The sequence below is a fragment of the Sminthopsis crassicaudata genome, chromosome 4 (genome assembly GCF_048593235.1).
Source record: "Sminthopsis crassicaudata isolate SCR6 chromosome 4, ASM4859323v1, whole genome shotgun sequence".
Classification (NCBI taxonomy): domain Eukaryota; kingdom Metazoa; phylum Chordata; class Mammalia; order Dasyuromorphia; family Dasyuridae; genus Sminthopsis; species Sminthopsis crassicaudata.
Genome location: NC_133620.1, coordinates 472,453,908 through 472,480,308, shown reverse-complemented (window position 1 = coordinate 472,480,308; position 26,401 = coordinate 472,453,908). Strand labels below are relative to the sequence as shown.

General features: G+C 42.9%; 1 protein-coding gene across 1 annotated transcript in view; it reads right to left on the bottom strand.

The window, feature by feature from the left end:
* Nucleotides 1-566: 566 nt before the first annotated feature.
* The window catches only part of ASB18 (ankyrin repeat and SOCS box containing 18), a 42,821-nt gene continuing 16,986 nt past the window's right edge, over nucleotides 567-26,401 (bottom strand). The window contains exons 3-5 of the mRNA XM_074265575.1: nucleotides 10,346-10,850; nucleotides 3,340-3,453; nucleotides 567-752 (exon numbers count right to left, since the gene is read on the bottom strand). Of these exons, the coding sequence (XP_074121676.1) occupies nucleotides 567-752; nucleotides 3,340-3,453; nucleotides 10,346-10,850 (805 nt within the window). The remainder of the gene's footprint in view (nucleotides 753-3,339; nucleotides 3,454-10,345; nucleotides 10,851-26,401) is intronic.

The window sequence follows — 26,401 nt, the reverse complement described above, 5'->3', positions numbered from 1 at the left end:
CTCACAGGGTGATTATGAGAATGTGTGTCCCACACTTTGTTAAGCCCAGAGGGCTGGATAAATGTCAGAGATATTACTGTTCAGGACTCTTTAAATAAGGGCCAGGGTCACTTCAGCCTCAGATTTCGAGGCAGTATCTCATGAAGGTCTATGACTCATAAGCCAAACTTTGCCAGCTTAGGACCTGATCCCCTTCCTCCCTCCTCAGAGACCCTCTTTTTCCCAGTGTGAGCTTGCAGAAGCTTGTCTAGACCTGGGGATTTACATGTTGCCTCCCTTCGGTAGAATATTAGCTCCTTGAGGACAGACGCTGTTTCTTTGTGTCTCCAGTACCTTGCCTAGCGAATAGTAAGCCATCAACGAGTTGTGGATGGATCAATGGCTTTTCTCTTCCTCATGGAAATGCCCATTTGTAGCTGCTTTGGGTAGTGGGGAGGGGATGGCTTGTGAGCTGTCAGCCCATCTTGAAAGTCCTGGCCACGCCGGGGCTGTGACAAGAGCTCGGAAATGAAAATGATTTAGCAATGGGCTCCTCAGCCTCAGTGGCTCAGGATCGCTCTGGCCACTCAGAGCAACAAGCCCTCTGGCTCCAGCAGGAGATAATGCTTCAGAGGTTCTGGTACCGGCAGCTGGGGGATGCAGGACCAGCACTTGCTGCCAAGGTGCTTGCGGACCACACAGCGACACAGATGCTGCAGACACCGTGGTGTGTGAGAGAGCATGAAGAGAGACTTGTAAAAAGGCTGGTGCATCTGGAAAGCAGAGGAGAGGCACAAGTCAGGCTTCTGTTCTGGCCAGGGAGGGGGTTGCTGAGCTATAATTCCTCAGTGGTACTCTCCAGAGCTTCCCATCACTTGCTTTGGACATGCCTCTGCCCTAAGGTCCACTTCCCTGATTGGGGAGACCCAGATGCAGCTGCCATTTCTGGTGGGATCCCAGACTCATTCAGTTCCCTCTTAACTCAACTCCCCTTTCAGACTTTCTCTTTTCCCTTTTGATAGTAGCCTTCCCTCTATCCCTTTTCCAGCCCCCTCCCCCTTCTGTGTTGCCTTCCCCCAGTGAACTGTAAGCTCCTAGAGGGCAAAGAGTCTTACTTGTCTCTGCTCTAGTATTTCATTGCTTGGTGCATAGTGACAACTTAATAATGCTTCACGTATTTATTTTTCCATGTATCTATCCAAAGGGTATATGGTATTCTTTAACCAAAAGAAACATGTTGTTTTATACATGCCTTCTTTTACTGAGAAGGAATATGTGATGTTAAAAAAATGGAATCATAAAATTTTCAAATTAGGAGTCAAATTTCAGTCTTCAGACTCCTAGTCCAAAAGGCTGGTTTACAGTTCCTTGGAAGGGCCAAAAAGTGTTTTCTGATGATCTTGATGAAAGACATAATCATAGAGACCTTGGAATCATAGAGAGTTGGCTGTAAGTCCTGTTTCTGACGCCACTTTGGGTGGAGGTAAGGATGGAGTCACTTTGTAGGTGGAAGGCTAGGGGTCAATTACCTGGCCCCATTTAGCTCTGATCCCCTTTTCAAGTAAGAGCACAGCTCAGTCAGTCAGGAATGACAACCAGGTATGAATGAGTTTTGGGTGCCTCCTTTGAACCCATTAATAAATCAAAGACATTTTAATTAAATGTTACTTATCAAATGATGAGTGATCAGCCAATTTGGCAAGAGTGTAGAATCTGGTCAAACAAGTTTGGTTTTATCTGCATTAAGTTACTTATCTTCCCAATGACGCAGACACCCCTTTTTAAGAGTATCAGTTACCAAGGACTTGCTGGCCTTCACTGGTAGTGGGAATTTCCTCACTTGGGAAGTTTATTAAGTCAAAGAGATCACAGCTCTGGTCTAAAAAATTGGTAGGGAAGGAGTGTAAAAGTGGTGATCCTGACATAATATTGAACATGGTAGTTGGATTTCCCAGGAGCCCTGGGTGCAGATCTTATGTCCAACACTGACTAGATGTATTGCTTTAGTCATTCCTCCTTGATCCTTATTTTTAAAATGGGGATCACCAAATTTTAGAGTAAAAACAGACTTTGTTGGTCATCTAATCCTATTCTAGACTGAAAAAAGAAATCCATACTGTAACATGCTTGTTAAAGAGGCATCTAGCCTCTGACTGAATATTTCTAAAGAGGGAGACCCATTACCTGCTGAGGAGTCTGTGACAAATACTTTGTCCTCATATCAAATTTAAATATACTTCCTTGCAGATTTGGCTCTGATGCTCTGAGAAGGGTCTTCTAGGGTCATCTCTCTCTTCTAAGTGACAGTCATTGAGAGATGTGAAGATAGCTGACTTATTCCCCCTAAGTCTTCACTTCTCGTGGATAAATAATCCCAGTTCCCAACCATTGTTCATACATCATCAAGGTCTTTCCTAATTCTGGCTAGCCTTCCCTGGATATCCCCAGGTCATTAATGATCTTGCTAAACTGGAGTGCCCAGAGATGAACATAGAATAATACCTGCTTGATTTACTCCAGTTCTATAGGAATGCCATATAGGGATAAAATAATATACTCTATAGTTTTGTAGATGAAGAACCAGAGTCAGAGAGAGTGAAGACAGCAATGGCATCTATTTCTTAGGACTGTTGTGAGGATTAAATGAGATGAAATGTGAAAGTCTTTTGCAAACCTTGATATGTGAATTTTAGTGATGGTAGTAGTAGTTGTAGTTGTAGTAGTATTAATATTAGTAGTAGAAATAATAGTAGTAGTAGTTGTTGTTGTAGTAATAGTAGTAGTAATATTAGTATTAGTAGTAGAAGTAATAGTAGTAGTAGTTGTTGTTGTAGTAATATTAGTATTAATAGTAGAAGTAATAGTAGTAGTAATAGTAGTAGTAGTAGTAGTAGTAGAAGTAATAGTAGTATAGTAGTTGTTGTTATAGTAATATTAGTATTATTATTAGTAGTAATATTAGTATTAGTATTAGTAGTAGAAGTAATAATAGTAGTAGTTGTTGTAGTAATATTAGTATTAGTAGTAGAAGTAATAGTAGTAGTAATAGTAGTAGTAGTAGTAGTAGTAGTAGTAGTGGTAGTAGTAGTAGTAGTAGTAATAGAAATAATAGTAATTCTCCTCCTTAATGCATAGTCTTTGTTTAAGGACAAGTAGTCAGGAAAGAAGTTCTAGATAAAAAGTTTAATCTATCTTTCAGTTCTTTTCTCTGATATCTAATTGGATCTAAGTTTACTCAGATAGTATTGTTCCACCAAATTCCATGGGCAATTTGGCCTTGAGAGAAAAGAATTCCCTGAGGAATAAGGAAGAATTCCCTTAGAATGGAATATTAAATGAAAAAAGAAGCTGCTTCCTTACCTGAAATACATCCTCAGGAATGACTTCTCTCCATTTCGCTGAGACCCGGAGCTTTGAGTAGGAGTTGAAAAGGATCCCAATGACTTCTGGGGTGGATGCACAAGACTTCAGGACCTGGTTTTTGGGAGAATTTAAAAGAATGGCTTAGCTGTTTTGTGGAGACATGTTCAGGGTGAGGTGCCAGTGTGGAAATGTAGGATGTGATCCTGGATGACAACATCTCTCCTAATATTCTGAAGAAAAATATAGAGATTTGGGTGAGAGGAAAGAGTAAACTTCAATGGTTATTCACACTAACTGCAGAGCCAACCTCAAAGAGCAGTTCTTACTGGTTCTAGGTCAGGTTGGCATGAGGTGTCCAGTAGGATGCCCTGTTCTCTGACATTTTTTATCCATAACTTGGATGAATGCAACCAAAAACATGTTTATCAACTTGGCAAATGACACAAGACTGGTTGGGGGGAATTAACATTCTGGATGGTCAGAATCCAAAAAGACCTTAGCAAGCTAGAGATCAAGGGGTTAAATCAGAAATGAAATTAAATAAGGGTGACCATAACTTCTTTAGAGTCAGTGCTGTTTAACAGATGGAAAGATGACTCAAGAGCTGGGAAGACCTGGGTTCAAGTTCAACCTGGGACATATATTAATTGTTTGACTGTGGGTAAGTTTTTGACCTGTCAGTCCCCATGAAACTTTCTAGATTTATAAATTGCAATGAAGGTTTTCATCTATTTTTGTAGATGGCATTACTCATTGCATGAATTTTCATAGGTCAGGTAAATCACAGGTTGGGTAAAAGAAAAAAAGGAAAGTCTTATACTTGAGTTAAAAACACTGACTTTACAAATACAGGATGGCATTGTTAGGAAGAGGGAGTGTGGTTGGGAAATAATTTGAAAAAGAGCTGGGAGTCTTATGGAAATGGGCGTGTGGGCTGTGGGAAGAGACCTAGTGGAATTTTAAGCTACATAAGGAGAGGTAGAAGTCACATCCACAAATGAGGAGGTGATTGCTGTCATTCAATTCTTTTCAGTTGTGTCCAACTCTCTGTGATCCCATTTGGGGTCTTTCGAGCAAAGATACTGGTTTTCCATTTCCTTCTCCAGCTCATTTTACAGATGAGTAAACAGAGGCAAATAGAGTGAAATGACTTGCCCAGGCTCACACAGCTTGGAAGTGTCTGAGGCCGGATTTGAACTGGGAAAGATGAGCCTTCCTGACTCCAGCGTCTATGTGATTGGCACCCCCAGCAGCCCCAAGGAGATGATGATCCCGGTCAGGGGCACATTTGGACTCTGGGTGCCATGGTTTAAAAAGGACATTGATGAGCTGGAGAATGTTCAGGAGACCAAACAAGGATGGTAAAGGTCCCTGAGTTTTGGTCATATGACCAATAGTTGATGATCCTAGAGAAGAGAAGCCTCTTAAGGAGAAACCCAGCTATTCATCCAAGTGGTTGGAGGGCTGCCATGTGCAAGAGGGATTAGCTTAACTCTTCTTGGCTCCAGTGGGTGGAAGGAAGAGTGATGGGGGCAAGGTGCAAAGATGCAAATTAAAGCTTAATGTCAGGGGGAGTTCCCAACAATGAGAGCTGGCCCCGGAGATGTTGCCACCCCCTTTCTGTAGACTTCCAACCAGGGGCTGGATCCCATTTTTGTCAGGTTGTAGGGGAAGGCTACAACAGGGAGAGGTCACTGAGCTCCTTTCTACCTAAGAGATTCTGTGAAATGGGAGGTAACTGGTCATAACTACCCACTTCCACCTTCAAATGCATCTGTGAAACAAGTTTAAAGGAGGAGATGGTGAACTACAAGACCCAGTGATGGGCAATGCCACAAAGAGTCGGGGGAGGGAAAGAGAGAAGCATTGGCAAGAGGGAATTAGTCTGAGGAAGGAAGTATTCATAGCTCTGGACTCCGTTTTTCTAAATGTCAGAAAGGACTCTTGGCCCCCCTGTGTTTTCTCCTGATTAAGGATGGAGAAACAGGATGTTTGCATTCTCTGGTTTGGTTCAAATAGAACTATGATCTGTCTCTTTTTTGACACATAATGGAGGGAGAGAGAGAAAGAAAAAGAGAAGGAGAGAGAGGGAGAAACAGAGACAGAGAGAGACATATACAAACAGGCAGAGTTACACTTAAAAGGGACCATAATCTAATTCATCCACATGATTTTACAGATGAGACAACCGAGGTCTGGGGGGAGGGAGCTGTCATTTTCCCAAAGTCAAGCAGATAATCAGAGAGGCAGGATGCACATGCAATTCCTGGAGTCATAGAATTAGAATGGAAGAAACCTTAGAAATCATCTTGCGCCATCCCCTCATTTTACAGATGAGGAAACAGGAGCATAGCGATGAAATGACTGGCTTACCTAAGTATACACAGATCCTCAGGATCATAGACCTACCACTGGAGGGGACCTTACATTTCATCTGGCTCAATGCCTTCATCTTGCAAATGAGGAAACTGGGGCTCAGGAAGATGGGACTATTTATTTATCTAATGTCACACAAGTTATAAGGATCAGAGTTAGGATTTGAACCCAGATCCCTTGCCTCCAGATCCACTCCTTTTTACACTACTCTATGCTACTGAAGAAGCACAAGTGCTTCCAGCATCCTCTATTTTGGGCCCCCTGGGACAAAGCTCCGGTCACCCCACCCTAATTATCAGTGTTTCGATTTTTCTGGTATTCCAGTTGGCTTGCACCTCCCAGCCATTGTTCCTCAATAAGGAGACACCCCAGTGTCCCTCAAAGTCTCTTCACCCACTGACTCCATAAAAAGCTGAGTGATTCTCAAACTCTCACATAACACAGAGCGTCACCTCCTCTTCCTTCCCTTTCTTTCTCCCCCCACCCCATGGTTGCCTTCCTCAGTGACAAGAAATCCATGGAGAGTAGAAGCTCTTCCTCCCCTCCCCTCCCTGGGTCTCTAGACTGTGACCAAGTCTTATTGTCTGTCTTCAGGAATTCATTTTCTGTCTCTTTTCTGTTCCACCTCTCTGGGGCTCCCTGGTCCACCTGCCCCCTCCCATTCCCAGCCTGCAGCATTTCCCCGCCAACCCTGCCAGTTGGCTGGCTGCCTTCAATATTTTCATGTCAACACGATCTAAATCTTTCGCCTACCACCTTTCCCTTTTCCTCCTCTCCTTCCTCCTCCTCTTCCTTTTCTTTCTTCCTTCTCCTCCTCCTCTCTCTCCTCCTTTTCTTCCCTTTGCACCTCTCCTTCTGTTCTTTCTCCTTCTCTTCTTCCTCACCTCTTCCTCTCCCTCCTCTCTCTCTTCCCCCTCACTTCTCCTCCTCCTCCTCGCTGTCTGCTGGAGCTGCTGTGGCCACATTCTCCTGACATGCTGATGTCATTAGTGCTCACACACGCTCTCTCCAGCTAATGAGGCGGCAGAAAGAAAATTGAGGGAAGAAATCACATAGGCACATTGCTTTAGATGTAGATGTAGGGATCAAATGAGAACGAGAAAACCAGGGCTAAGGTATTTATGAGTTTCCCAGTTCCCTCTCCAAGGGAGAGCAAAGCACCCTGGGCCAGCAGCCCGCTTTTCATCACTCCAGCCCTTGCCTGTTTTGGAATATGGCTGATGCAGGGCCATAACCAGGGTGGGGTAACTGGGGCTTTGCCTCAGGGAATCAAAATTTGTAGGGTGCTAATAGCACTTGTGTTCCTTCAGGAGGCAAAAACAACTAAATCCAGCACCTAATTAGGAAGATTTAAAAAATAGTCATCAAAATAAGGAACTCCCAATGAACAATTTCCTGCACTGATGCAGTTTGGCTTTTTTTCCTTCCAATTATATGAATCTGTGAGGAGAGTTTCTTGAGCCACTGAGAGGGTAAGTGACTCACCCACCATCATCATTCAGTCATATGTGTCAGAGATGGGATTTGAACTCATATCTTTGTGACCCCGAGGTCAGTACTCTCTGCATTGCCTCTCAGGAGGCTCCTCTGGTGATCCTCTATTCCCCCTGTGGTTTCTTTGTTCCCATGGCCCTGTCTCCCTCTGTTCTCTTGATGTCAGTTTGCCCAGTCAGATCAGGCTGCTCATGGTCAGCTCCTATTTTTGTCACAGGATGCTGCTGCTCACTAGATCTGGGCTCTTGCTCCATTCTAAGCTGAATTGGTCTTAAAGAGTTGATCTGTGCCCACCTGTCATGTCGGCCTGCCCCAGATGTCAGAATGATCAGCTCTGACTCTGCTGACCTAATTCCACCCCTCACCCCCGATAATCCTGGGAAATGCAAATCAGGTTTAGTAATGGGGAATCCAAAGTCCTTCGTTTTATGGTAAGGAGACATCCCAGAGAGGGGACAGCCTTGGTTGTGCTCACAAGGATAGTAGGTAGCAGGGACAAGATTCTAGCACACGGCCTCTGACTCTAACCCAGGGCCGGCATGCTTCCCACTACATGCTGCTTCCCTAAAATATAGATGTGTCACTTCTAGGAGCCAGAGGTGAACTGGGGACATGGAAGCCTTGGATCATGGCAAGAACCCTATACTTAGATTTTTCACCTCTAATATTCACTAGCTGTGTGACTTTGGGCAAGTCCCTTAATCTATCTGGAACTCAATTGCTTTATCTATAAAATGGGCCCAAGTTATACACCTACCTTTCATGAAGCTTACAAGAAAGAATAAGATGCTTTGCAAACCTTACAATATTATGTCAACACCAGTTATGATGATTATTAATGAGAACACAGAGATGCTTTAATCCTGGCTTTGTCTCTCTGAGGCACATCTCAGCTTCTCTCTGGGACCCAGTTTCCTTCAAGGACTGACAGTCAGGGCAGATTGAGCCTCTTCCCTCCCCTTGAAGCCGTTGAAATCCTCATGAGTTTGGGGTGAGACCTTGGTCAGTTGGACGATGACGGGGCCAGCCATCTTTTTAGCAAAATCGAAACCCCACCAGCTTCCTGCGTGACTTTAGGCTGGCCATATGTCCTCTCTGGGCCTCGGTTTTTGATTTGAAAAATGAGAGTTAAACTGGGTGATCTCCATGATCTAACTTTCTATGGTTGAATGAGAATTCAATTAATTAAGCATCCAGCAGACTTGTAGAATTGATGTGCTCTCATAGCGAGGGTACAAACATCTGCTGGTAGGTTCAGGACCATAAAGTCAGTTCAATTCCTCTGAAGCCGGGTGAGGTCCACATACCCATTTTAAAATATTCTAACGACCCCGGTTCAATATAATTGGTTTCCTTTGGAGTCTTATCTACTCAGTCCTATGCATTTAAAAACATCATTCTGGGAAAGGCTTCAGCAGACTGCCTGCCAACAGGGTCTAGGACACAAGACAAGTTGAGTCTCTTTCCTAAAGGGAAGAAGGAAGGACCTAAGTGGGGCATTGGTCCATTGCCTTCTCTTGACTTGGCTGGGGTGGGGAACCATGCCTTTTACCTCCTCTCCTTCTGCTTCCTTGGAGGGGTTTCCTGCTGGTCCCAGAGCCTCTCCACCTCTGCAGCATGATTTCCTGGGACCAAAGTGTTCACTACCAAAGGGCTTTCTCCTGTACCTGAGTAGAACTACCTTGTTAACCCTGGATTGGGAATGATTGGAGTCACAGAGGCAGAGAAGCCTGGTATAGTCCAGACTCATGCCCCTGGAGTCTCTGAGCAGCTCTGTCCACTGCTGCCTGTCCTTCTGCCTTAGAGAACTCCCCCTTATCTGGGATCCACAAGGCCAAAGTGTGTCACCCAGTGTCTGGGAAACCTCCAACCTCAACAATTCTGAGCACTATGGGTAACTCCTCGACTCTATTTAAAGCCTAACTGTTGGCCACGGATAGCATATTCTGTGATGGCCCATCGTTGCCCTGTGCATGCTGGTCTTGGGACTGCCTTTGTGGGGTGCGGAGGCTCGGGTCAGTTGCTAAGATAGCTAGGAACTTTGTACCTAGGATATACTATAAGATATTTAATATGTATGGGAATGCCTGCCATCTAGGGGAGGGAGTGGAGGGAAGGAGGGGAAAAATTTGGAACAGAAGGGAGTACAAGGAATAATGTTGAAAAAAATTATCTATGAATATATACTGTCAAAGAAAATATTATAATTATAAAAATTAATAAAAAAATTAAAAAAAAAACCATAGCTGAACTTTGGGTGGTGAGTTCCTTCTCTAGGGGAGATCCCAGCACTCACTCCACCATGACCAAGCCAAAACTGGTGCTGCTCCTTGTCACGGCCAAGTCAACAGAAGGCTGGGGGGAAGGAGCCCTGCCTTTTACCTTCTCTCCATGTATCTCCTTGGAGGAAGTTCCCTATTGGTCCCACAGCCCCCTTCTACCTCTGCAGCCTGCATGATTTCCTATGATCAAAGTATCCAAGATATTATTCTGTTTTGGAAGCGGCAGGGCCAAGCCTCAGGATACAAGTCACTGTGTGCTCTCTGTCATTGGTTTCCATGAGACATAGAGCCCTGCTCCCGAGGTGGCCATTTAGCCCAACTCTCTCAGTTTACATATGGAGAAACTGAGGCTCAGGGTCAGGTGGCTCCTAAATGAATTCAGGTCTTCCTTATTCCAAAGCCAGCCCTGTATCTCCCACTCCTCGGAATATTTCTAACACCTCCCTCCTCCCAGGGCTGTTGTGAAGACCATAGGAAATCCTGAGAGGCCATTTCTTACCTCCTTATTTCTGGAGAGAGATAGTCTTTCTTTATTATTTAAACTCTTTCTTATTGCCACCCAAGATCAATCACAGTAGGTGATTTTTAGGACCTTTTCTACCCCTGAATTCATACCCATTCATTGAACAACTTCTAAAACCCAAGTTTTGCATGGAGCATTCACTGTGCCAGGCGCGGCTCTCTGAGATTCCATTTCTGGAGGAATGATGGCCTCTGAGGATGTTTCCTGTTCTGAATCTATGATTCATTCACTCAACACTATTGACTTGGATTGGGCCTGCAGTCAGTAAGCCCCCCTATAGCTGGCGGACAAATGTCTGGTGAATGCAGCCAGCTTTTCCCACTCGTACCTTCTCAAAAGCCCCAGGCCAGATCCTCTGGGAGCCGTGATTGAGGAGCATTTGCACTGTCCTGTGAGGTCTGCTCTCCCTCTTGAAGGAGGCGCTCTGAAGAACACAGGCCATGGGGGAGGTACCATTGTAGTCAAAAACGTTCACCTTGGCTTGGTTCTGTAGCAGTAGCTGCACCAGGAGGTAGCTGGCATTCTTGCAGGCTTTGTGGAGGGGGCTCTTCTCTTCCTCGTCGGTGGCGTTGGCATCTGCACCATGGCCTAGTAGCAGGCGGCACACCTCCAAGTAGCGCTCCTGCTCATAGGGCTCCCGGGCTCGGCCACAAGCCACGCTGAGGGGGGTCTCTTCACGGCTGTTCCTATTGTCCACAATGGCCCCATGTTGTAGGTACAGAAGTGTATGATCCCTGAGGCCATGTTTTGCTGCAATGTGAAGGGGGCTTTCCTGGCCCTCGCTGCTTGCTTGGTTTACCCGGGCACCATGTTTCACAAGCACCTGGGCACATCTGTCAAGGAAAGATGGAAATATGGCTCGAGGAACAATGTCCAGTGACATCTAATCTAATGCCTGACACGGACAATTGGAACAAGAGAGAACTCAGTTATTATTTTTGATAACTCCCAGGAGAATATAAACTCTTTGAGGGCAATTACAATTTAATTTTTGTCTTTTTCTCCTTATTAGCTAACACTTTGACTGGTATACAGTAGCCCTACATATCATTAAATAGCCCTACATATCATTAACTCCCCATGATAACTCCTGCTCTACCAGTTATCCTATAAAGGCTAAGTGAATTCACATCTTCCTTACTCCAAGCCCAGCCCTGCATCTCTCACTCCTTGGGATATCTCTAACACCTCCCTCTTTCCAGGGTTGTTGTGAAGATCATACAGAATCCTGAGAGGCCATTCCTTACCTCCTTATTTCTGGAGAGAGATAGTCCTTTATTACTTAAAATCTATTATTTGTATTACTTAATTTATTATATATTTTATTACTTATTTATTATACATATGTACTTTATTACTTAAATTCTAGGTATGATCTGCCAAATACTAAAGAACCCATACTTTGTATACTATAGATACTACAAAGGAGTAATGATAGTTGTAGAAATAGAAGTAACAGTGACAAGTAATAGTAGTAATAGTACTATCAGTAGTAACTATACTAACAAGAGCAGCAGTAGTGCAGCATTAATGGTAGTGGTGGTGGTGGCAGTGAGTAATAGTAGTAGTAGTAGTAGTAGTAGTAGTAGTAGTAGTAGTAGTAGTAGTAGTAGTAAATGATATTGTTATTATAGAAATGTCCTAGACAACTCTTTAATGCTATAATTTATAGGACAAGTGCCATCTGCATGCAATGAGGGCATTTCCTCATTCAGATTTCCTACATCAATTATATTGTGACTCGAATTCCCTCCCCTCTCCCATGACATCGACACAGTGCCTTAAGTGGCAGGAAGCTTCTTACCTTCATTATCTTATTTGAACCTAATGACTTCCCATGTGACAAAAGTATCCCAATCTCCATTTTACAGATGGGAAAATGAATTCAGAGGGACAATGTGACTTGTCTTCAATCAGAGCTACTAAAGTGTCTGTTGTGAGATTTGAATCCAGCTCTTTCTGCCTCCAAGTCCAGTGCTCTGATCTCTATAATAATATAGCAGCAGTGGCACTTACTACTATTAGTAGTAGTAATTAGTAGTACTACTAATACTGTTACAGTTACTAATACCATTACTATTATTTTATTAGTATTATTACTATTACCACCATTATTATTACAATTACTATTACTACTACTACACATTTACACAATACTTTAAGGTCTTCCAAACTCTCTACAATGCTCTGGAGGCATTTTACATCATTATTAGTTTCATTTTACAGCAAGTAAGGATTTTGAATTCAGGCCTGGTGCTCTATCTACTGTGTCACCTGGCATTGAATCAAATGTTATCACAGGTAGAATCATAAAAGCTCACATTTGGGAGGGATCTTAGTGTCCATCTAGTCCCAGAATCTCCTTCATAGCATCTCGGATAAGTCATCGTTCAACCCCTGCTTAAAGACCTTCAGTTATAGCCCTTCCCTCCTATGTTAGTCTGTGCCATTTTCACAGGCTCTAACTGTGAAGAAATTCTTGTCACCTGACATCCAAATTTGACATCCGTTACTTCTCCATTGTTCCTAGTTCTTTCTGGGATCAAGTAGGAAAAAAAAATAATCTCATCTTTCTTCCATGCTACTTGTTCAGACACTAAGAACAATAATCATGGGGTCCCCAAGACTGATCACAACATTCCAGGTATGGACCGAAGACAACAAAATGTCTCTCTTGATGTAGCCTAGGAGAGCTCTTTGGTTGTCAAATCACACATTTAATTCATGGCAAGCTTGTGGTTCACTAATAACCTCCTGATCTTCCTCCCCTGAAACTGTTCTCTAGTTATTCTGATGTCCTTCATTCTGTTTTTGAGCTTGATTACTTGAAGATCTAATTTGAGGTAGGATAGTAGAGTGGAAAAGGCATTAGATTAGGAATCAGAAGGTCAGGGTTGAATTGTGGCTATTACTTACTTCTCACCCTAATTTCTTAATGTCTTGCTTTTTTGATCTCCCAAAGTAAGTGGACTCTTGGGTCCCTTTCAGATCTAACCCTATGATCTTTTGAACTGAAGGGTAGGATGCCCTATTCTGCTAGAGACTCAAGATGCAACCCTTTCAGCCTTGTGATCAGAATGTAGCTGGGTTAATTCAGAACCCAGGGGATGGGGAGGCAGAAGAAGCTAGAGCTTCAATGTCATGGGAGTAAAAAGCAGCAGATTAGGGGTGAGAGCAAGTTGAAATGAGTGAGCAGCTAGAAATGCAGAGGGGGTGAACCCCAGAACCAGGCTGGGGGCCAAGAGCCCTTTAGATAAGAAGCCCCACTGGAGCCTTAAAATAACATTCCATTTACAAAAATTTTATTTACAAACAGCTTTTCAGGAGCATGCTTAAAACATCACAAGGTATCCACCCATGTAGGAACCAATATAAAGCCCTGGCTCACTGGATTCCAGGAACTAGGGAAACCCTTCATGTGTCCCAGACCTTTCCTTATGTCATTAATTCACTAATCAGTCAATCTATTAACTCACTCAGCAGACCACACCATCTGCATGTCATTTGCTTGACACCTAACTCTGCTGCCATGCAAGTACCCTCGATTCCCTCCCTCCCCCCACTTTTCATTTCTTACTCTAACAACTCGAAGCAGTGGAACTATTTATAGTCAGCAGTCACATGGAAGGGGATGAGACTTGTTCTTTGTGACCCTAGAAAGTGATCTAGGAACAGTGTGTGTGTGTGTGTGTGTGTGTGTGTGTGTGTGTGTGTGTGTGTGTGTGAGATCTCACACTGACAGATGTAGATTTTATATATCTATATATTATAGATTTTAATAAAGGCAGATGAACTCTGCCACTACTTTTGGCACAAAGCATTTGTCCACCTGCTCCCTGACAATAGCACTCACAAATTATTCCTGACCAAAATGTCCCTTCCTGGAAGCCACTTCCCTATAGTGTTGCTCCCTGATTAGAATATAAAACTCCAGGAGAGCAAGAGTGGCTTGCTTTTATATTCATATCCCCAATGCTTAGTATACAATAGGAGCTTAACAAGAGCTTTTTTTTAAAAAAAAATTTTATTCAACCTGTGCCTACTATGTTCTAGGTAGTAGCCTAATAGTAATAGCTGCTAATTACATAATGATTAGTTTGTAAGTACTGTACAAATATCATCTCATGTTGTCTTTATAAAGATCTGGAAGGAGATGATTTTATTATCTCCATTTTACAAATGAGGAAACTGAGCTAAAGAAAGGAGATATGACTTATCTAGGTTCAAATGACTAGAAAGTATCTGGGACTGGCTTGGATCTTGGACTCCAGGTTCATCGTTCTGTCACTGAAGCACCCAGTTAGGCACTGGGGATGCTTAACAAGAATATGGTCTTTACTTGACTTGTTGTTCCTCTCCTGGCCATTAGACATGCCAATTAGAAGTAGAATTGCTATCCTATAATAAGATCATCCTAAATTCTAGTCACCATGCAGAGTCCTCTCTTCTTCCCTGAAAGCTCTAAAGAATCTGGGTATATGTCATCCCATTGTGGGAAGCCCAGGCTGTGGGGTTTGACCCCTAAGTAAGCCACCTAAATCTGGCTAACTGTAGGATTACAAGATGTTTCCCTTTGTCCAGATGCTGTAATCTTAGAAAAATGGCCCTGGTTTAGAGGCGATTGGGGTGCCTTAAGAGGTCTCCTGTCTAGATCGAAGGAGGAAATGGTCTCATTGTACCTTGTGTTACGGCATCAAGATGGAGGAGGAGGGAGATGTTCAAATTTAGCCACCATAGTTTAAAGGAGGACATTGACAAACTGGAAAGCATCTGGAGGGGGATAGTCATGGTGAAGAATCTCTCGTCCAAGTCATATAGCCACTGACCAAAGGATCCTTTGATATTTACTCTGGAACAGAGAATATTTATGTGGTGTCTATTTCCAAATTTTTAAGGGACTATCACATGGATGATGGATTCATCTTATTCAACTTGGCCCCAGAGGTTCTGGTAAAGTGGCAAATGTAGGGTGGATAGAAGGGAGTATTTCTGAATTTTTCAGAACGGTCCAAAGTGGAATTTTTGCCTTAGCATCAGGGAACAAACACCAAGGAGTCAATTTCACTTTTTTTTTCTTCTGAAACCTAAGACCTGGAGAGGGTCATGCGATCATAGCTACAGAACTGAAGGAAATCACCATTGAGTTCAATCCCCTCATACCACAGATGAGGAAAATAAGTCCAGAGAAGAACGCAAGGATTCCCTTGCTCCTACCATACTTGTACCCTCTCTTATTTGTAATTGTCAATAATTACAAAGTATCTCCAGAAGTAGTCAGCCAGTCAATCAAACAAAAACAAAATAAATCTTCCTAAGTAGTCAAAGTTTCTTCCTAAGTAGTGATTCAGTTAATCAAATAATTAGAAAGTGTCTTTCTAAATAATCAGAAAAAACAATCAGAAAGTATCTTCTAAATAGTGAAACAATTAAAGTATTCTTCCTAAAAGTATCTTCCTAAATAGCCAGTCAGTCAAGCAATTACAAAGTATCTTTCTGAGTAGTCAAATAATGACAAAATATCTTTCTAAGGAGTCAGTCAAATAATTAGAAAGTGTCTTTCTAAATAATCAGAAAAAAACAATTAGAAAGTATCTTCTAAATAGTGAAACAATTAAACTATTCTTCCTAAAAGTAATTTCCTAAATAGTCAATCAGTCAAGCAATTACAAAGTATCTTTCTAAGTAGTCAAACAATGACAAAATATCTTTGTAAAGCGTCAGTCTGACAAATAATTAGAAAGTATCTTCCTAAGTAATCAGTCATTCAGTCAACAATCCTTGTTGGGAAGTACTGGGGATACAAAGACAGGGCCTTGTCCTTAAGGAGCAAGAAGGTCTCCTTTTGGTTTTTTATTCTCAGTGCTTTAGGGCAGTAGTTATCACATAGCAGTCAGTGAATAGATGGGTGAAAAGATCTGGGGATACAATCATTGAAGTTGAAAGGAAAAGACGAGCATGGAATCATAGTAGAGAGGGTGCTGGACTTTGAGAAAGAGCTGTGTTTAAAATCTGACTCTTATAGGCTATATGACTTAAGCAAGTTAGGAGGCTTTTTGAGCCTCCTTTTCCTCATATATAAATTGGGGGGTCATACCACCTGGAGCACTCCCTTTCTCAAGGTTATTGTGAGGCTCGACTGAGTTTATGTAAGTGAGGCAACCTACACATTTCCAAACATTGTGCCCACCTTAGAAATGGCTGTAATTATTATTATAAACATATCTTCCCTCCCCAGAGTTTACAGAAAAATGGACTTACTCTCTATGACTGCCCCAGCTATGACACCGAGCACAGATTACTCTCTGCAATATGGAAATCTTCCAAGGAGGAAATGGACCGGAATCCCTCATCCAACTGCCTGGGATATGGCTCTCACTTTTTCATATAGAGCTTAGCTGCATTTCTTCCCAGCAGACTGACATGTTAAGCTGTTGCCCCCAGGTATAAGCCACCACACCAATCCCTGAATTCTAAGAACAGCAGAGGAGCTTTCTGGGGCCCCATGCTTACTGGACTCCAGTCCATTTTATTTTAGAGATGAGGAAACTGAGGCACACAGGTTTAAGTCATGGGCTGGAAGTCATACTTGTCATAAGTATAAGTACTGGAACTGAGCCCAGGTTTTCTGGTTCCAAAGACACGAGGGCCATTTTTTTTGTTGTAGCACAGTGTGTATAACAGAGAAAAGTGTGTTCATTAAACCTAGAGAGGCAGGCTGGAACCAAACTGTGATGGACTTTGTGAAGATTTCTTTTTGTGTCCTGGAGGCAATGGTGAGCCAATGACCACTGTCAAAAGAGAGAATGGTTTAAGAAAATTTCTCTGGAATTTTCCATGCAGAGTTTTCTCTGGAGAAATTCTCTCATTGGTCTGAGGGAAAAACCTACTAAAAGAATCTAGGGCTCATTAGATGTGGCCAAGAGGAGGCAGGAGGCAAAGAGCAGGTAGGTGCTGAGCCCTTCCTGATCTTGGACCAACAAGAAAGGGGAGCAGAAAGTTACTACAACAGATGAGTTCTAGGTACTATATTCTTGTGATCTCCAAACTACCATTCTCTTAGAACTCCATGCAAGGAATTATCCCTTCTCTATCTTGCTTTTATATCATACATAAGCTCTAGATTCAAAGGATCTGAACTAAAACCCACTTTTGACATATTAGCTGCATGATCTCGACCAAGTCCCTTAACTTTGCTAGATCTCCTCTGTAACATGAGGAAGGTGGAATGTGTGTCCTCTGAGAATTTTTCCAGCTCAGCCTATGAGTCTATGACCCTGCCAGTAGGAGACCATTATCCATAGAAATTGAAAGGGCTAGGAGCTGGGGGTTGCCCAGTTTTGACCTGGGCACCACAGGCCTGAGACTGGGGTCTGTGAACAGGCTTTGTCATAACCTAACAGACAGGCAGAAATCAAGAACCCCCAAGAGTCTGGACGTGTATAGCCTCAGTCCTGAATTAAGTGCATCATTCCCATCTGAGAATGCCAAAGTCACTGTGTCCAGACTTCACAAGTTGGGGATCAAGGAGATGTTGTTTAAATAGCTTCTGATTTGGTGCAACTCAGATAAACACACCCTTCTGGATCCTCTCCACCTCCCATCATCTCCAATTAGAAGTACCCTGTCAAACTCCTAGGAGACAGGAAGGGAAGCAATATCTCCCACTGCCTCCCTTTATTACCAGCAATAGAGAAATAATTAATTTGAGCCAAATTCACCTAGACTAAGCCCTGTCAACATTATATATGTAATTTTAAGGAATATGACACTGCTCGGTCAGAGGCCTGGTCTGTGACTTTCCAAGGACAAAAGGAAGATGCAGAGCTGAAGCTTTTTCTTAAACCGTTGTTCCCTTCTTTGACAATGGCCATTGGTTCACCATTGCTTCCCGGAGAAAAAAGAAACCTTCACAAAGTCCATCACAGTTTGGTTCCAGTCTACTTCTCTAGGTTTACTGAACACATTTTTGTCTTTTATGAACACTGTGTTCCAACAACAACAAAAAAATGGCCCCTATGTCTTTGGAATCCAAAAACTTAGGCTCAATTCCAATTCTTTTATTTGTGACATGTGTGACTTCCAGCCCATGATTTAAGCCTCTTCATACCTCAGTTTCCTCATCTCTGAAATGAGGGAGTTGGATGAGATGACCTCTGAGGAAACTTCCTCTTATATATCTAAAATGCAACGAACAGGGTCTCTTGCAAAAGATCAGTACTGGGTCCCCAAAAGAAGCTTGAAAATCTTGATAAAAAAGTTTCCTCAGGTGAAGTCAACCATCATGATTGTTCACATGAATTATTCCTGCCTCCCCACAAGCCAAATGGCCCCTTTTGTGTCTCTTGTGGATGTCCATGCACTCTGTTAACTACATCCATCAGATATTTTGAGGGTTTCTGGAGTAGGAAGGTAGAGCCCATAGCCTGGGAGTCTTTGCCAGACTCAGTTGACCTTTGTGCTTTTTTTTTTTTTTTTTGTGGGCTCACCTCAGATTACAGGGAGAGCCTCCCAAGATGTGGACAAGAATGCAATTGCATCTTTTCCTATTGCTTTCTGGAGCCAGCTAGAACAGTTTAATACTCCTTCCACACCATGGGTATTAGTATGCTTCCCAGTTTGGGGCCATCTGTACTCCCAGTTTCTATAACTTTTGTGCCTTTAAGTCACTGAGGAACAGGTCAAAGAGCACTGGGATAAATGAGATTTTTGGGACACTCCCCTAGGGACCTTCTTTGAATACCTTGCGGCAAATACCATCAAGTTCAGGGGACCCATCCAATGGAAACAGCCCCATAGTGCACAATTATCATCTTACAGAATCCTGCCTTCTCCTGAGGAAGAGGAGAGGAGAGGATGGTCTGAGACATCCTTGATTAGTCAAGGTCTAGTAGTCTAGTCGGATGACCATCTGGCTTTTGGCCAAGCAGAGATTCCAACACTGGAAGCTGTCGTGAAGCCTCTGGAAATTCCTTCTGTCATCGGGGGTGATGTTTCCCAGCCCGAATCCCTTGTGACAAACCAGAGGGGCTTAGAGACAAAGAACCCTCATCTTGTTTTTGCTGTTAAGTAACTGGATGTGATGAGCCCGTCGGCTTACATCAGGATGACTGCTGCAGGGAAGCAGTTGCTTGGATGACATCAGGGTGAAACAATGTCATCTCTGATGGGCCTGGGCAAGGGCGGCCAGTGGCAGCATGGGAGAGAGCTGGTGCTGCCCAGGGGCCGGGTGGGAGGGTGCCATTTATAGAAGGGAGGGGGGATGTATGTTCATGGGCAAGTACCCATGAACATGTGTGTTATACAAATAAATAATAGCTTCTATGTGAGTGGGGTTGGCAGTTTTACACAAAGTATAAACATATGTAGCATGAACAAATATGTGTTGTGTATGTGTATTGGGTCTACACAATGTGCTCTATTGTATGAACATATTCTAACATGTGTGCAGGATCCTAAATGCATGTTAGGCCCACACGTATGCACAACCCAAACTGACGGACACAGTATATTGTACAGGGCTGCATGCTTGTGTACATATGTGCACTTAGGGTTAGGCTTGGAGTAGGGAGGCATTTAGGGTTAGGGATCCATGGGTTGGATTCCCCAACTGTCTTGTGTAAAGTTCTGACCGTCTCTCAGTTGTGATCCTTCTTTGGGAGGAGGTTTCTTTTCTGTATAATCTTTTCCTCTATGAGCAGGTTTCTTGGGAGGCTTCTGGAGCCTCCAGCCAGCCTCTTCTTCTTCCTGAATCCTGGCTCTGAATCTCCTCCAGCTCTTGTCCTTCCCCAGTCCAGACTGCTTGTCCAGGCCCAATGTTGCCTCTTTTATCCTCCCAGAGAATGGGTGTGGGATAATGCAAGGGCTTCTGGGAAGAAGTACTCCAACCAATGAGCTTGCTCCTCTTAGAATCTGAGCCAGAGAACTATCAAGTCAACCTGAGTTCTCACCTTGTAATTGTCCAGACAACCTGAATTCTCACCTTGTCATTGTCCAGACAACCTGAGTTCTCACCTAGTAATCCTAACAGTCTTGGAGTGAACAAAGTATAAATCACAGCACTCCGTGTCCCCCCCTGGATTAGCTGGTTTGGCTCAGAGGCCTTCCTGAGACCATCCTGAAGCCCCCTTTTTTTCTTTCCTTTCCTTTTTCTCAATTGCAAATTTCTCAGACAGCATGTACAAAAATGATCTGAGAAACAGCCCATCTTGGGGCAAGAGGATTCAACAGCAAGCCCTGGGAAGGAGAAGGCAGGGCTAGAATCAGCTTGGTCCATATTTTCTAGTGCATGATGCTTAGTGAAATGTAGCCCTTCTCTGGGTTCACTCCAAGTGGTCAAACCCTCCTCCCCACATGGTTCTAGGGCAACTCTGAGGGATCAATGAATGCTCCCAAGAGTATTTCCCACAAGTCCCAAGTCCCCACTGGTGTGCTCGCCACTGATTAAGCAGTAGACATCAATTAGCCCATCAAATTTCATTGGCTTTTAGTTTTTAGTTATCTCCTTCCTGGAGTCCCTGTAAACTTCTCCTGACTTACATGGGGTCGATGAAGATTGTTGATATTACATTCCTTTAAGATGCTCCCTTCCCTGAAATTGCTTTTCCTTTGTGGGTTTAGTTTGTTCTTTCCTGGCTCCTGAATGGAAGCGTTACCCGACACTGGTCCAATCTTGCCAATGACCCAGTCAAGGGGGGTGGGGAACCAGAGAATGAAACACTCCTTCTGGGCTCACTTCTTTCCCTTTGTTGCCTCTGGTATTGGCATAAGAAGCCTGCCTTCTTAAAAGCTTGACTTCCAAAGACATTGCTAGAATGAACCCCACCTTGGAAAATTCTTCTTTGATTTACTGAGGCTCAGAGTAATAATTTTTTTAAAAAAAGTAGTCCCCACCGCCCAAGAGCTCCCCAAACAAATCCCAATATGTGTTATTACCTGTTTCATCTAGTGGTTTGTAGTTTTTCCTTCCTTTACCTAGTTTACATCATTTATAATTTTTTTTTGGAGTTGAGGTGAGGCAATCAGGATTAAATGACTTGTCTAGGATCATATAGCTAGTAAGTGTCAAGTGTCTGAGACTTTTTTCAAACTCAGCTCCTCCTGACTTCAGGGCCAGTGCTCTATCCACTTCACCACCCTGCTATCCCACACTATTTACTGTTTGATTGGTTTGATGACTCAAGTCAGAGACATTCTCATCCCACAAAAGCATGGTGGCCAGAGCATCTTAGTTACATTGATTGACATATCCCTCTTTCACAATCTATTCTACCGTCTTCTATTTTACAAGGTGCCCATGTGTATGATGCTCTGTGGTTGGTTTAGCAGGTTGGTGACTGTCATCTTGTTTCTTCTATAATATCCTTTGGGAACAGTACAGTGTATAGGAAACACCTGATTATGTCGACACTGGCTTGGAGTTTAGACGTTGCTAACTAGCAGTTTTCTGACCTTAAGTAAGACATACTTGATCCATCTGAGGTTTTTGTTTTATTTTGTTTTGCAAAATGGGTACAGTAATATATAGAATTTTAGTTAGGAGGAGCATTAGGCAGAACTCTTGGTTCAGAAGCACAAAATCAGAGTGAGATAAGATGAGAATTTAACTTGTGTCCAACTATGAATGTCCTTTATGACATGCTTGAGAAATGGTCATTTGGTTTTTTGTTTGTTTGTTTTTTGTTTTGTTTTGTTTTGTTTTTGAAGAGCTCCAATGAGAGGGGAGCTCACTACCTTCCAAGGCAGTCAGTCCATTCCATGCTTACACAGCCTTCTTAATCATAAAACATTTCCTCATCCTGAGCTAAAAAATGTCTTTGCAGCTTCCCAACACTCCTAATTCCAAGAAGGACAAAGTGTATCCATCTTCCTCTCAGTGGCCCTTCAAATACTGGAAGGCAGCCATCCTATTCTATTCCCACTCCCAAATTTTCTCTTCTGGTTAAATAGCCCTACATAATTCCATTGATCAACATCAATCAGAGTCTCCAGTTCCCTTCCCCATTCTAACTTCCTAGTTTTTATATATCTTTCCTGAAATAATGATATATTGATATTCATATAATTTTTAAAGTATACAAAGCACCTCAGCAACTCTGTGGGATAGGCATTATTGGGACTTCTGCTCAAGATTAGGGAGCTTTGTACACTGTTGTGTCTAGATGAGATGTGACTCCCGAGTCAAGAACATGCAGAGCATGACAATTCAGACTTGATTTAGGGACTTTTTGAGGTAGTGCTAGAAATTCTTTAAAGATGTATGTATACAGAGAAGCTTCCAACATTTAGGGGAAATTTGTTTGTTTGTTTTTAACTGAAGCAATTGGGGTTAAGTGACTTGCCCAAGGTCACACAGCTAGGAAGTCTTAAGTGTCTGGGGTCACATTTGAACTCAAGTCCTCCTGACTTCAGGGCTAATGCTCTATCCACTGAGCCACCTAGCTGCCCCTAGGGGAAATTGTTTATTCACCATGTCCTTGATTTACAGCTTTTCCCATAGAGATTGCAGAGAATGTTCTCTAAAATGAGATTCTTAGATGGGTTGAGATAGATTTTGTTACTCGATGAAGAGCTCAGTGTCTCTTGTGTTTTAAAAAAATGTATTTATTTTATCTGCATAAGTTCCCTGACTTCTGTTTATTGTTTAGTTTGGATAATATATTTATTTGCTCATCACTGTTTGTGATGATATTTTGTGTAACTAGAATTGGTGAGGAGAGGCCAATCTGGTGAGTGTAAGCTAAGGATTACCCACTAAGAGTACTCAGAAAAGGGGCTTTGATTCTGAACCTATTAGCCTTTGGACTGTTATCATGTGAGAGAGCAGGGAGATCTACTTTTAGCCCAATAGTCCTCTTGGAAAGTACAAGATAAATCTCCTGGATTTGGGGACAGTAATCCTTTGGTTTGCCTGCCTTCCCCCTGCCCCCTGCCATATATTATGTATGAATTTCCTCCCTGAACATGTAAGTTAGACCTCAGATCATAGTTACTCAAGCCACCTGAGAACTACAACTACACATTTAGACAGCCTATGGACACACATATGTTACATAGAAGAGAGGAAACTGAAGCAGTTGCAGAAATGTTCTTAGGGTCAAGTGGCTGGTAAGTGTTTGAGACAAGATTTCAACTCAAATCTCCCTGACTCCAGATCCAGCACTCTATCCATTCTACTAGCTTGCTACCTTACTGGGGTGTTCAGGAGTCTGATGGATGAGAAAACTGTATAATTTGCTTGAGGTCACTCAACTAAGCTGTAACTTGCATTGTTGCCTTCCCAGAGTTGTCATGAATCTCAAAAGATTTTTGTGACTATAAAGGGAGGTGCCAACACTGGTCACTATTCTGGTCATAATATTGATCGCCACATGATGGTGATAGAGATGAAGTTTTTTGGTTTCCCTCCCTTCCCTTTCCTTCCTTCCTTCCTTCCTTCCTTCCTTCCTTCCTTCCTTCCTTCCTTCCTTCCTTCCTTCCTTCCTTCCTTCCTTCCTTCCTTCCTTCCTTCCTTCCTTCCTTCCTTCCTTCCTTCCTTCCTTCCTTCCTTCCTTCCTTTCCTTCCTTCCTTCCTTCTTTCCTTCCTTTCTTCCATCACTATCAGGCCTTTCCTGTGTCAGACCATGGATATACCAAGAAAAAGGTTCCTGTTCTCCAGCACCAGATTCTACAAGTTTTAGGGGCAAACACTCCATGATCACTAGTTGAATGTGAATCATCCCAGGGCAAACTGCCTGTTGACACAACATCAAAAAAACGCTCCTTGGCCCTACTGCTTATTCCTCAGGAGCCCTCAGCTTCCTTCTCATAGCAGCCTCCTTGTGCTCAATCTTAGCTGGGATATCTACATGGAAGCCAGAATCTCCGAAGAGCTCTTGGTTGTCTGCTCCTTATTTCTCACCTGGAGTCATAATCATCTGATTAAATCCATCCTCATTAAGTGCTTGGCAAGAGACTGAGATGTCACAGGGAGGATTCAGCATCACAGGCCCAGGGAACTGATTCATGGTCATTAAATGGAGGTGTTATTTTCTTCCTCTCTTTCTTCCTCTCTTTCTTTCTCTTTCTCTTTCCTTCCTTCCTTCCTCCCTCCCTCCCTCCCTCCCTCCCTCCCTCCCTCCCTCCCTCCCTTCCTTCCTTCCTTCCTTCCTTCCTTCCTTCCTTCCCTTCCTTCCTTCCTTCCTTCCTTCCTTCCTCTTCTTCTTTCTTCTTCTTTCTTTCTTTCTTTCTTTCTTTCTTTCTTTCTTTCTTTCTTTCTTTCTTTCTTTCTTTCTTTCTTTCTTTCTTTCTTTCTTTCTTTCTTTCTTTCTTTCTTTTCTTTCTTTCTTTCTTTCTTTCTTTCTTTCTTTCTTTCTTCCTTTCTTTCTTTCTTTCTTTCTTTCTTTCTTTCTCTTCTTCTCTTCCTTTCTTTCTTTCTCTTCTTTCTTTCTTTTCCCTCCCTTCTCCTTCTTCCCCTTCCTCCCTCTTCTCCCCTCCCTCCCTCCCTTCCCTCCTCCCTTCCCTCCTTCCTTCCTTCCTTCTTTCCTTCCTTCCTTCCTTCATTCATTCCTTCTTTTCTTTCATTTTTTTAAAGAGAAATAGACTGAAAGCTGGAAAGGATTTTATAGATACTGTCTAATCCAATCTCCTTATTTAATAGAGTAAACAGAAGTTTACATGATTTTGGGGTGATGTACACTGAATCTGAAACCAGAGAACTGGGTTCAATATTCTGTCTCTGCTAGTAACTAGCTGGGAGACCTTGGATAATGCAATTCTCTTTGGGCCTCAGTTTCCTCAACTGTAAAATGAGGGAGTTGGTAAATGACTTTTGAAATCTCTTCCTTTTGGGATCTCTGATGATGTGAGCCATGGTTCTTTGACTAGGGAGGGCTTCTGATTTGCCAAGGACATAAAAGGAATAAGATATATAGCCAGGATTCCAAATTCCAGGCCTGGCTCTAAAGATAGCACTATAATAATGAGAGAAAAAGAGAGAGAGAGACAGAGAGAAACACACAAAAAGAGTCAGAGAGACAGAGAAACAGAAACAGAGACAGAGAGAGACAGAGAGAAACAGAGGCAGAGAGAGATAGAGAGCACGATGTGGTGGATGGTCCCTCTGAGGCTCTCTATTCCTGAATAATCCCGACTCTTTGGGTCACTAACAGCATCTAAAGACCAAGAGTTATTCCACCTCCCCCCTTTCCCAGTATTGAAATAAAGTTGGGCCCATCATACTGCCAATGTGAGCATCACGTCCCACCTCAAAAAAAATGACTCTGGCACTCCCTGCCTAGCAGGGCTGTTGTAAGTCCAGTGATGTACAATATTAATAAATGACTTGGCTTGAGGGGAATGTCCCTGGCCCAAAGAGATCTTGCCTACCTCCCTCACCTTAATGGTGTGCAAGTGGAGGCCAGGAAGGTGCTGAAGGCATTAGTGCCAGGACATCCTGATGCCCCTGCCTTCTGTCACATCACCACCAGACTGCACGGTCTTACCCTTTCAGAGTTAACTTCTCCTACCCCAGGGGAATCAATATCTCATTTAACTCTGCCCAAATTTCTCCCTGCTGGGCCTGAAATGGAAAGGCATTATCAAGATGCTTTTGACCAGATAATTAACTCTTTTCAAAATATGGGTCTAGGCTCATGAATTATATTTCCCCCTGTTTGGATGACAGAAAAAGAAAACTTAAGGAATCTTAAGTTCCCTTAAGATGGAAGGGAACTTAATGGAATGTTCAGGAAGGAAAATAATTCTCCCCCTTGTTAGTTTTGTTATTCCTGTGTCCTTAAAGAGGGAGAGAAGGGAGGAAATAAGCACTTATTAAGCACCTCTGATTTGCCAGGTTCTGTGCTAAGCACTGTACCTGTATCATCTCACTCTATACACAAGGCCTGGTTGCCTTTGAGCCATCTCTGTGGTTCCCTCTTGTAGGTGAGACCCTTTGAGCCATCTCTGTGGTTACCCCTTGTAGGTGAGACCCTTTGAGCCATCTCTGTGGTTCCCCCTTGTAGGTGAGACCCTTTGAGCCATCTCTGTGGTTCCCCCTTATAGGTGAGACCTTTCTTGAACTCCCCGGTTACTACTAACTCTCTGAAAGAATCTTCCTTCATATTATTTTGCACATACTCTGACTTTATTTTGCACCCATTATCTCTACCCAGAGAACATAAACTTCATTCAATTAGGGAAAATTTCACTTTCATCTTTGGATCTCGGCATCCAGAAGAGTACCGACCTGATCTTAGGACTTTAATCTCTAGTTGTTAATTAAGTTGAATTATGCCAGATGTAGACCCCAAAGAGAGAGGAAGGCAGAGTGAATTGAGACTCCTCTCACCCCCTCTAGCTAATTACTGTGGCTGTCCAAAGGTCACTGAGGAAAACTCTAACTAATAGG